The following is an 11,358-nucleotide window of genomic DNA, read 5'->3' on the forward strand; positions in this document are numbered from 1 at the left end:
GGTAGGAGGGTAATATTAACTGATAATTTAACAAAAGAGGGCATATAAGAAGCCAATGACATTATTAAGAGTTCAGTCTCACCAGTCAAAAGATATGTGGATTAAAACCAAAATGAGATGCCATGCTTTACCTATCAAATTATCAAGGATTAAAAAAATGATAAAACTCATGCTGATGAGCGTAAGAGGAGCATTCTCATAAATTGCTAGTGACAAGTATAAATTGCTGCAGTCTTTCTGGAAGGCACGTTGGCAGTGTAATACGTAGTACTAATTCCATTTCCCAGAAGCTAAAAATAAGAGAGTCAGTCAGGGGAGGAATTGTCAAACTAAGGTGCATGGGTCAAATTTGGTCCACTGCTTATTTTTATTTTTGTAAATACAGTTTTATTGGACACAGCTACGCTGAGTAATTTACATATTGTCTGTAGCTTTGTCCGTGGCTTTCACAGAGTAGTTACATCAGAGCGGGTCCACCCAGCCACGAATATTTACTGTCTGTCCCATTATAGGAAATGTTTGTTAACCCGAGTATGTCATTACAAAAAATTTTATTGCAGAATTCTAGTATTAAAAATTTAGAATAGCATTCACACACAAGGAAATGGTTAAATTATACTGTATTCATGAGGAATTTAAAAAGATCTTTGAGAAACTGAAAATAACCCACATGTCCCTCGTCGATAGGAAATTTAAATTGTTTACCCAATGGAGTGTACTGTACATTATTAAAGATTAATTATAGGTATAGGTAATGACAGGGGTACATATCAGAAATAAAGCTGAGTGAAAAAGCAAAAAAATCACCAAAAGGTTTCATTTTATATTTCAAAAATTATGACTTTTTAAAGAGACCTCCATGTTTAAAAAAAAAAGACTTCTGAATGACACAAAAATTTTCACTGCATAATAAGGTAAAGTATTAGGATGCGAAATCAAGTTATAGCGTGTGTGTCTACTGACACTTCAAATTTACAGTAAAAGTCCCATAATCCAGGTGAGGCCATGTTTGAAAGTAACCTGCCAGGGCTTGGTAGTTGCTGAGCCGACATCTGGCCTCCTCCTGGAGCTGGAGAGGTGGTAATGGTGTGTGTCGGTGGCTGAATGGCAAGAAGACTGGCCGGCCTGCCCTGTTACTGGTTATGTTTGAAGAGTGCTCAAAACAGTGGCTGTTGTTCAGAGGAGAGTCTGAAGAGTTTACAACTGAGATTTTACAGAACCTTAAAAAAAATTGTGTGATTGGTGGTGGCCCCTCATAGAATTGCATCAGCAAGCTTACACTAAGAAGAAATAGAAGAATAAGCACATGTCAGTAAGGACGCCAGGATTGAAGAGTTTCATATTGAGCAAATTATTCAGGCTTTCACTTTTAAGTCAGCTTTTATTTGTAGTACCAGAGAGAGAGAATTTGAATCAGTGCAGGGGAAACACTAGGTAATTGTTGACTCTGGGAGTGAGTGCTTAACTTTTAAAGTTACTTTCACAGCCACACAGCTGAAGCTAAAGTAGGAACTAGTCATTAATTTTCTAGTGCAATTATGGAAAAACAAATGTACTGAGCATCTACTTTGTGCCAAGCACCAGGGATAGAGTGAACATGACATTCATATCCAAAAGGGAGATAGTAAACAATATCCAGTGATAAGTGCTGTGCCGAGATTTAGATACAGTACGATCAGTATGGACACAGATGATAGAACTTCAGACTTCTGGCTCTCTGCTGTTAGATGGTGTTGTTGCCACTTATATTTTTGAAGTTCTGTATTCAGGCAATTTTGTTATAAATTCTTAGTGCTGACCTAAATATTTAATGTACTGACATGAATATAGAAATCACACATATATAGAGCTGGGGATAAAGTAACAATGTACTTTTCAAAGGAACTTTCTTCACAATATTTCTTTTATGAAGAACTTTGTACTGTCCGTTACTTTCCACACTCCTTAACGAGACTCTAGTATGGGATTCCTTTTTACTTACAGTACCTTGCCCACTGGCCAGAGTACTTCATTGTTGCGGAGGCACCTGGTGGAGAGTTAATGGGTTATAGTAAGTATAATACCACTAGAACTTTTTTGGGTAGGCAGTTGAGATTTTAATATAGATTTCAACTGATTGTTTTAGATTGATTGCAGAGGTGGAAATATAATCATGATGCCTATAATTTTATTTCCTTTAACCACTGACAGCTCGACGATGCTTTCTACATTTTAGGCATTGTGCTCTAGGCCTCAGGGGTAGATACAGACAGACATGACCTCAGGCTTCATGGATCTTTCATTCTGTGCTTATGTTACATTTCTACATGGTTTATTTGGTACATAACACAGGAATTGTAGCATCTCCATTGAATTAGTAGCATTACTAATGAAAATTTGAGCTGTGGGTTATCTCAGTTTTGGGTACACATACATAACTACATGAAATGTAGATATTTAAAGAAATAGATATTCTGGTTCTTTGTTCAAAATTAGTTGCGTTTTTAGTTTATTCCTTTTTTTTAAAAAGAAACCTTTCTCTAAGTGAAAGTCAAATTAAGAGCACTATTAACCATTAGCTAGATGACTTTACGTGTTACTTAAAAATTAAAACTTTGTCATTAGTTTCCTTTATCATAAAAATGTGCCAACAGTCATTCTGTATTCATGTATAAATCCGTGTGTTTAATTACTGAGTGCAATCTTTTGTTGGCAGTCATGGGTAAAGCGGAAGGCTCAGTAGCTAGGGAAGAATGGCACGGGCACGTCACCGCTCTCTCTGTCGCTCCGGAATTTCGACGCCTGGGTTTGGCTGCTAAACTTATGGAGTTGTTAGAGGAGATTTCAGAAAGGTGAGATCCTGCTTTTCAAGTGATCATTTATAAACCCTATTTGATTTTTCTTATGGTGAAAATGTATAAGATTTTTTTTTTTCTGTTCAGCCTGAATGTTGTGCTTCACAGTTTGCAGGGTATTCACATATTCAGAGTAGTAGTGTTGTCCCTATTTAGCCATTGAAGAAAAATCAGGTGAAGTGAGTGACCTGCCATGGGCTTATGTGCTGGTAACAGGTGCAGTCAAAGACTAGCCCTTAAGGTTTTTTTTTTAGTGTTCTTGCCACTGTGGCAGATATTCCTAAATTCTTTGTTAACGTTGCCCTTGGCATATCAGTGATCTTTTTCATAGTGCCCCTATGGCCAAAAAAAAAAAAATCCCTCAGTTCAGACTTACGCAGTTATGTCCTAACTGCTTAGTAAGTATTTATGGCCTAACAAACTAGTAGCTGTTTGGAAAAAAAAAACAAATTGAAAGAAATAATATTTTTATTTCATTATGAAGTAATTGTGGTTACCAACTAATGAGATGTGTGTGCCTTTTGGGAATTGCATGACTTCTCAACCTTGGAAACAGATTCAACACAACCACCTGCATTCTTGTTTCATACTGATTTTCTTGTGGTACTGGGGGTTTTTTAAGTCACAGGAACTGCCAAAACCTGGCTTCATAAAACCTTTGATGACCTACTCTGTCATCAAAAGAAATGTAACACCATGTAATGCTGCATTTGTGATTATATCAAGCTAGTAGTTTGCCAGTATCTGACATGTAAGGTTTGTCTGTGTTTTCCCCAAACATTTGAAATATCCTACAGGGCCACCTTGGAGCACTCTGGAGCACAGTTTGGGAACTGCCAGCATTAGGGCTTTTTAAAAAAAGACCTATTGTGTATGTCAATCTCACACCCTCATTATGTGAGATAAAAGTAATTTAATTAAAAGACTCCTGCCAGCTCCCATTCTAAAAGAGATAAGAGATGTGTGTATAAGTTTAATCAGTTGTCAAGCTACCATTTATTTTTTTCTCTACTTTTAAATGCCTAGCAGTATATAGGAAAGGGAATATTTGCTGAGAAGGGCTCTTGAGGTTTTCCACTTAATGGATTTTAAAAAGGCAAGTTTTAAAGAAGTAACCATGGCCTGAAAATGCTCTGGGCCTAGTTAGGGCAAGAGGAACTTGAGCTTATTCAGAGAAGAGAGAAAATAGTATTAGCTGAAAAAGAAGTAAGTTCTAGTACTTGAAAATTTTTAGTTTTTACATATTTGTTAATGGCATTATCTTATTGAAAAAAAGTATTTGGCATTATTATATAGTGGACAGGGAGTTAAGAAATGGGTTCTAATTAGTTATTACTGTACACATATGATTTTATGTACTTATGGGATAAATTCTCTCTCAGAGTAGAAAACCACTAAATTCCCTTCTTTACCAGTTTCTAAATTTTCATTACTTTGGAATAGTTGCTATAAGATTTTTGTGTGTGTGTATATGTACCTATCTACATACATACATACATGTATTTTTAACTGTATACATTAAAAACCAGAAAGAAAAAGGAAATTAAAGTGGTAAAACAAATAAAAAGCCTGAAATGAGATGTTACTATGAATCCAAATATAATCCATAAATACAACACTAAATGTTAATGGACTAATTACTCCAGTTAAAAGACAAAGACCTGATGACATTATGTTAAGTGAAGCCAGCCACAGAAAGACAAATAATGTGTGATTCCACTCTTATGAGATATCTAAAACAGGTAAATTTGGAGAATCAAAGAGTGGAATGGTGGTAGCCAGGGACCAGGGGGAGAGGGGAATGGGAAGTTACAGGCATAAGTTTCAGTTAAACAGAATGAATAAGCTCTATAGTCTGCTGTACATTTACCTGTAGTAAACAATAATGTGCATTTAAAATTTATTAAGAGGGAAAAACCTCATACTGAAGTGTTCTTACAACAGTAAAATAAAGACAAAGACTGTCAGAACTGTATTCTATTTACAGGACATATATGTAAAGATTAAAGACAAAGATTGAAAGAAATTTTTAAAATTATCATGCAGATTCTAACCAAAAGACAGTTGGTATACTTAACAAGAGTCACATAATAGTTCAATAATTATCAGAGTAAAAAAGGGTCATTGCTTATAGGTGAAAAGATTTAATGCATCAGGAAGATGTAGTAATTACAAATTTTATGTACACAGTGACATAAATTCAAAGTAAAAATGCAAAAATTGATAAAAATACAAGGAGAAATAAGCAGACATTATCATAATGGGAGATTTGAACATGCTTCTTTCTAATTGATAAAACAATTAGATTGATTAAGGGCATAGAATAGGGGTGAGTACTTTTTCTGGGCCAGATAAATATTTAGGCTTTACAGGCCCGTTAATATCTCTATTGCGTATGTGCATATGTATGTATGTGTGTATGTGTATATTAAAACACCCCTTCAAAATTTTAGTAACTGTTCTTAGCCGGAGAGCAGTACAAAAATAGGTTGCAGGCAGACTCCCTTCATCAACAGATTACAATCAGTAGCTAAAAATCTTTCCAGAAAGCTATGGATTCTCTGGCAAATTTTACCAACTATTTTAAGAAGTAATGACAATAAGTTCACTTTTACACAAACTAAAAAAAAGAACATTTTTCAACTTTTTTTTAAGGCTGAAATAACTAATACTTATGTAAGAAAACCCAACAAGAAATAAGAGGAATGAAAATTTGAAGAAAATATCAGTCTTTATAGATGCAAAAGTCCCAGAAAAATCTTAGCAAAATGGATTCAGTAATTCATAAAAAGGATGATCTATCAGGGGAAGGAAGGTTGTTTTAACATGAGAAAATCTGTAAATGTATTCCACCATATTAACAGATGAAAGGAGAACATTTGTTAGTAAGTGCAGAAAATGCTTTGATAAAATCCTATTGATTAAAAACTGTTAGCAATGAAGGAAATAGAAGAGAACTTCCTTAACCTAAAAAAAGAATATCTACCAAAAACCTGTAGTAAATAATTTCAGTGATGCATTGAATGCTTTCCCTTTGAAGAGAGGGATGAGACAAGAAGGATGCCTACAGTCAGCCCATCTTCAGTAATTTACTGGAAATCCTAGACAGCACAGTACAGCAAGAAAAATAAGATACAAGGACTGAGAAGAAACAAAACTCTTACTTTGTACACATAAGATTGTACAAACAAAACCACAAGAAGCTATAAATGTTTAGAATAAAAGTTAAGCAGAGTTGGACAGTCAGTATAAAATTTAATTTCAATTTCTATACAAACAGTAAAATTTAGGAAAAGATGCCAATTACAGTGGCATCAAAATACCTTAAGCCCTTTGAGAAAAATCTGACAAAAGCTGTGTGAGACTTCACTGAAGTTTCCAACACTTCCCTGAGAGACAGAAAAGATGACCTATCTCAGTGGAGAGAGAACTAGGTCAGTGGCATGGAGGGCTAAACTGGTGTTTGATCCATGGAGCCAATGTAATTGCAATCAATATCTCCAGTCTTTTTTGTGAGACTTGTTAAATTGATTCTGACGCTTACAGGGGAATGGAAGGAGATAAGATCGTTTGAACAACAACAAAATGGGCAGGTTTGCCCCTCCAGATATCAAGCAGTAATGAGCGAGCTCTGTGTCACTGCTGGTGTACTTGTCCAGACCAGTGGAACAGAATCGAGGAACAGATGCAGGGATATGTGGATTTTGACACACTCCAGAGGAGGCAGCTGCAGGGCAGCAGTGAAGGGACACTCTCTTCAGTAGGGATGGTGGCACAACTGGATATCCACGTGGGAAAAAAACTTCCCAGATTACTACCTTACCATACACAGATCAATTCCAGATTTATTAAAAACCTAGATGTGAAAAGCAAAACTCAAAAGCCCTTTTAAGTAACCCATGACCTCAGGGTAGAAAAGAACTTCTTAAATAAGCTATAAAAAGTCTGACTGTAAAGGAGAGGCTCATATGCATCTTCACTGAAGTAACTTTATCAAAAGTTACATGAGGATAATAAGTCAAGCCACAAACTGGGAAAAGATTTGCAACAATCCTTTACATAATGTCAACTATCCAGAATACATAGAGAACCACAGTTGGGAAGAGAAAAAAAAATGTGTAAAAGACCAATAAGGACTAAAAAATGAGAAATCTAAATGGCCTACAAAAATATATTTAGCCTCATTAGTAATAAGAAATGCCAATTAAAATTACCCGGAGATACTTTTATGAGATTTTCAAAAATAAAAATGTCTGATGCACCAAGCCTTTGTCACTGTGGGAATGGAGTCTTACCCTCCTCCTGGGAGTGTGAGCAGACTGGGAAATGGGTATTACCTAAAAAAGCTGAAGATGCCCCTATGAGCCAGTGATCACACTCCTAGTTGTAGACCTTAGATATTGTACCATGAGACATACAATAAAAATATTCATAGCAGCATAGTTTATAATAGTAGAATCCCAACATGTTTATCTGTGGAACCATGGACAACTTATAGTATATCCATCCATACAACGGAATGCTAAACAAAGGGAAGATGAACAAGATCCAGCTACACCAGGCTGACTTGCACATTACTGAGGGGGGCAAATCACCAAATGATATACAAAGTACGATAGTATTTATATAAAGTTCATAAATAGGAAAAACTGTACTAGGTGGTGAATCTACAGCAAAAACCAAGGAGCAAATGAGAGTAAGAGTCAAGACTTGGAGACCTCTGGGTAAAGGGGATGGCTGTCAATGCCCAGAGAGACCTGAGGGCTTCAGGGCTGCCAGTGTCAGGCAGCCCGTGTCCTGTCGTTACGCGTGGGCCATGGGCACACAGGTGCTTGTTATTGCTCAAAATCTTTAATTTGCACATATGGGTGAAAATATATCACTAGTTGATAAAATGAGCATGTCATTTACAGTGATATAAAATACACAAGACAATTATGGTTTTAAAAAATGTTTTAAAAGTTTATCTTTTAAAGAAAATACAGGTTTTAAAATGTTAGTATGCTAAGAGAAAATCATCTCTTTGTACCTCAAAGTAATTGTCATAAATCCTCAGTAATAAAAATGGATATGAGGTAATCAGCTGCAAGGTCCTATTATTACCATTCTTTGAAGAGTAGTCAAAGCCAACTAAAAACAAGTGTTTTTAAAAATATGTAACTGACATTTTCCCTTTTTTTTCCTTAAAGAAAGGGTGGATTTTTTGTCGATCTCTTTGTAAGAGTATCTAACCAAGTTGCAGTCAACATGTACAAGCAGTTGGGCTACAGTGTGTACCGGACGGTCATAGAGTACTACTCGGCCAGCAACGGAGAGCCCGACGAGGACGCCTATGGTGAGCTCCCTTCTGTGGCAGTCTCCCCCAAGAGAAGCCAAAACACTTACATTCATTCTACACACTGTAGTCATTTTAACAAATGGAAAAGAATCATAGTATTTGTTGGACTTAATATTTTAAATTTGAGCTATAATATTTAAATCTCCTTTAACCTGCCTTTATGAACGTATCAATGGTTAAATTACATTAACCAATGGTTAATTGCTATCAGTCGTTTTATTATGTTACCGGCATGTTAATTTTACTAAGATTTTGTCAAAAGAACATTGGTATGAAGAACTGAGTACTGGTGACTGGGAGTCTCACTTAAAAACATTTGTCTCTGAGGACCTAGGAAATGGGGTAGGGGACAAACCTCTTATGAGAACTTTACATACACACTTTGACATAAGGTATTTTGGTATTTGGGTACTTACATTAAATTTTGCTTCCTAACAGATATGAGGAAAGCACTTTCCAGAGACACTGAGAAGAAATCCATCATACCATTACCTCATCCTGTGAGGCCTGAAGACATTGAATAACCATGGGCAGTGGTTCTTAGGCTGATGCTCCAGATATTTTATGGACAATATTATTTTCATTGGATGATCTTGGAGCTCTATTAGGAGAAAAGTAATCATTTAGGTCTCACAGACTTCAAGAAAATACAGGTTATAGACTTGAGTCTCATTGTTTCCAGTTAGCAATATCCTACCTACTAAAGCTGTTCACTGTAATAAAATTCAATCAAAAAGGCAGCTGGGTCAGATGGAAACATTCCACTATTTTGTTTCATAATATTTACTATATGCTAGGGAAAAAACTTGCTCCAGTCTCCTCCTAAATTCTGTGCCTGAGAACCACTGCTACATACATATTTTTTATTTTGTATCGAACTGTTAATTGAAGCTTTAAAAGCATATATGAAATGTATAAATCTAAGATGTATAATAAAATGCACTGTAGACTCTATGAATGTGTTCTGGAAGCTTGTTGGTCATTTATAAAATAAGATCAGGATTGAGAAGAGCCACCATTTAGGATATGATGTTTCTCTTGTTTGGCTTACGTAGAAAGCATTTTTAAAATACATGCTTGAAACAGCCCCTGCCCAGCAATATTTAGGCATCCTTCTTATTGCATAGTAAATTCTTCCCAGATACTTGTTTACATACTGTTAAGTCCCAGATCTTTTCCTTGTCTAATCTCACACCACTTTGCTTAAATCCTGCCTTTGAAAATATAAAAAGACACTGAGGTTTCTTTAAAGGGGAAAAAACCTAATTCCAAAAGAAAGGCCATAAAACTAGTTGTGGGCGACCCATGTAGTTTCATGTTTAGTTTTCTTTACTTGTAATACCTGAAAATATCCAGTGAGTAAAAGAAGTGGCTAAAGAAAACCCCACAGAAACGATTACTAAAAAGCTTTTGCCTCTTAAAGGACTTACTCTGGTGGAGTTGAAGGTGAGAGACAAACTTTTTCCTTCACGCATTTCATGCTGGCACCAGCCAGAAAGTGGCGGTAGGAGTTTACATTGGGAACCTGACTATTAATTTTTGTTCTTATGCAGCATAAACAGGACAGAATTATAGAAGACTCTGATAAGTCACTTAATTAGCATTTTGACCTGCTTTCATCTCACTCCTTGACTCTGTACTTAGCTAAAGGGTATTAAAATCAGAAATGTTCCTCCTGGCTAACCAGACCTCAGTACTCCATAGTCAGGACCCACGTGACACCCAGCAGCTGGGTGACACTGGTCCAGAGCTGGAAGCACTGAGGCGGAACACAGGTGTGCCTTTGATCCTGGCTGTCTTGGCCGCCTCTGCCCTCAAACACTAGCTTACTTTCAAGATACAACTCAGTACCATACTTACTAGCTTTTTTTATTCTTTAACATTTTTGTACATTTAGTAAGCCTTACCCAATTAAATCTGCAAATAATAAAGTTGCTAGTTGCCCTCCCAGGTGAAAAAATACTCTTGAAGATGACAGTTCGAGTCAAATAACTTGGGCAGTGAACAAAACAAAAAAATAGGCCTGAGAAATCAGGCCAGATTAAAGAAAATAATCAGATCAGTTAATTAAGGCAAATATTTTTTGCTTGAGGATATGAGCAGTGCTTCAACAAATGTGTTAATATCTCTGTGCTACTTTAAGTTTTCTTTTTTGGCATTATAGTTGGTTACCTTTGGTGTTTTTCACGTGTTCTAAACCAAGCCTAAGTTAAATGTATCCTGGATTACAGTAGCTACCTTCTGCTGTAACACACTAGGGGATGTTTATTGGTACTACAGGTAGAAATGATTCCCTTGTCCAGTAAGGTTGGGAAACACGCCAGCATTGCTGTTGGGGTTCATCATGTACAGTAACGTATCCAAGGCTCTGAGAAGCTGAACTGTAAAGAGAGTTGATTAACAAGGCTCAACCTTAACCTGGGGTTTCCTAAATTTACTGGAGCAGGGGGCACTGTTTTTCACAGCACATGTGTTACTATTCTTTAAGCCATTACAGAGCTCAACCAGTGGGGGAAACTGATTACAGCATGAAATTTGACTAAAACATCTTGGTAACAAAAAGACCTTGTTCGGAAATACAGTAACTATAAATTATTTCCCAACTGGTGTTTTCAAAAGCATGTAGTACCAATGGCCACTGTTAAGAAAGTACGGATATTTAGAAGTTAAATTAATCCAAGCACATTCAATTCTACAAGGATGAACATGTTTAGGAAAGTGGCTGGGAATGAACATTTTATTGAGCAGTCATGATGTGCCACGTATATTCTTTTTCTAATCTTCAAAATGAATTGGCAGACGGCCATTTTATGAGAGGAGAAACTAAAAGATTAAGTTATAGATTACTAAGTGGCAGCTGGGAATGGAACTCGAGTCTGTGTGACTGAAGATGTGAAGAAGTTAGAGATTTCAGGTGAGTGCACTAAATATCTTTATGAAGAAGACAAGCATAAAAAAAACTTTAAAAGTTACTGTAGAATGTAACTTGAACACTTCTAGAAAAACACTTTCAAAAGTGCAGGTCCATCTAAAATAGTTGAAAGCATTACCTCAATTAGATTTCCTAATGCATGATATGGACAAAAAAAAAAAATGTTTGGACTCCGATAAAGGAAACTAATGGTTCAAAAAATTTTCTTGCAACCCCCCACCCCTCACTAACCCAAGAACATTTTAAAAATAATT

At 36.1% G+C, this 11,358-nt stretch overlaps 1 protein-coding gene across 6 annotated transcripts in view; it reads left to right on the top strand.

Moving 5' to 3' along the window:
* NAA20 (N-alpha-acetyltransferase 20, NatB catalytic subunit) overlaps positions 1–9,126 on the top strand; it is a 14,513-nt gene extending 5,387 nt beyond the window's left edge. For 2 of the 6 annotated variants that reach the window (XM_081831990.1, XM_031032757.2), the window contains exons 2-4: positions 1,984–2,050; positions 2,696–2,831; positions 8,024–8,412. In XM_081831990.1, the coding sequence (XP_081688116.1) occupies positions 2,041–2,050; positions 2,696–2,831; positions 8,024–8,312 (435 nt within the window). In that variant the 5' untranslated portion in view covers positions 1,984–2,040 and the 3' untranslated portion in view covers positions 8,313–8,412. Of the gene's footprint in view, positions 1–1,959; positions 2,051–2,695; positions 2,832–8,023; positions 8,413–8,610 lie in introns of those variants that run through there. The other 4 variants (XM_031032756.2, XM_081831989.1, XM_006737628.3 and 1 more) reach the window with 3 other exon arrangements.
* Positions 9,127–11,358: the final 2,232 nt, after the last annotated feature.

This window comes from Leptonychotes weddellii, chromosome 10, assembly GCF_054177405.1.
Source record: "Leptonychotes weddellii isolate Sample4059 chromosome 10, ASM5417740v2, whole genome shotgun sequence".
In the NCBI taxonomy this organism is placed as follows: Eukaryota; Metazoa; Chordata; class Mammalia; order Carnivora; family Phocidae; genus Leptonychotes; species Leptonychotes weddellii.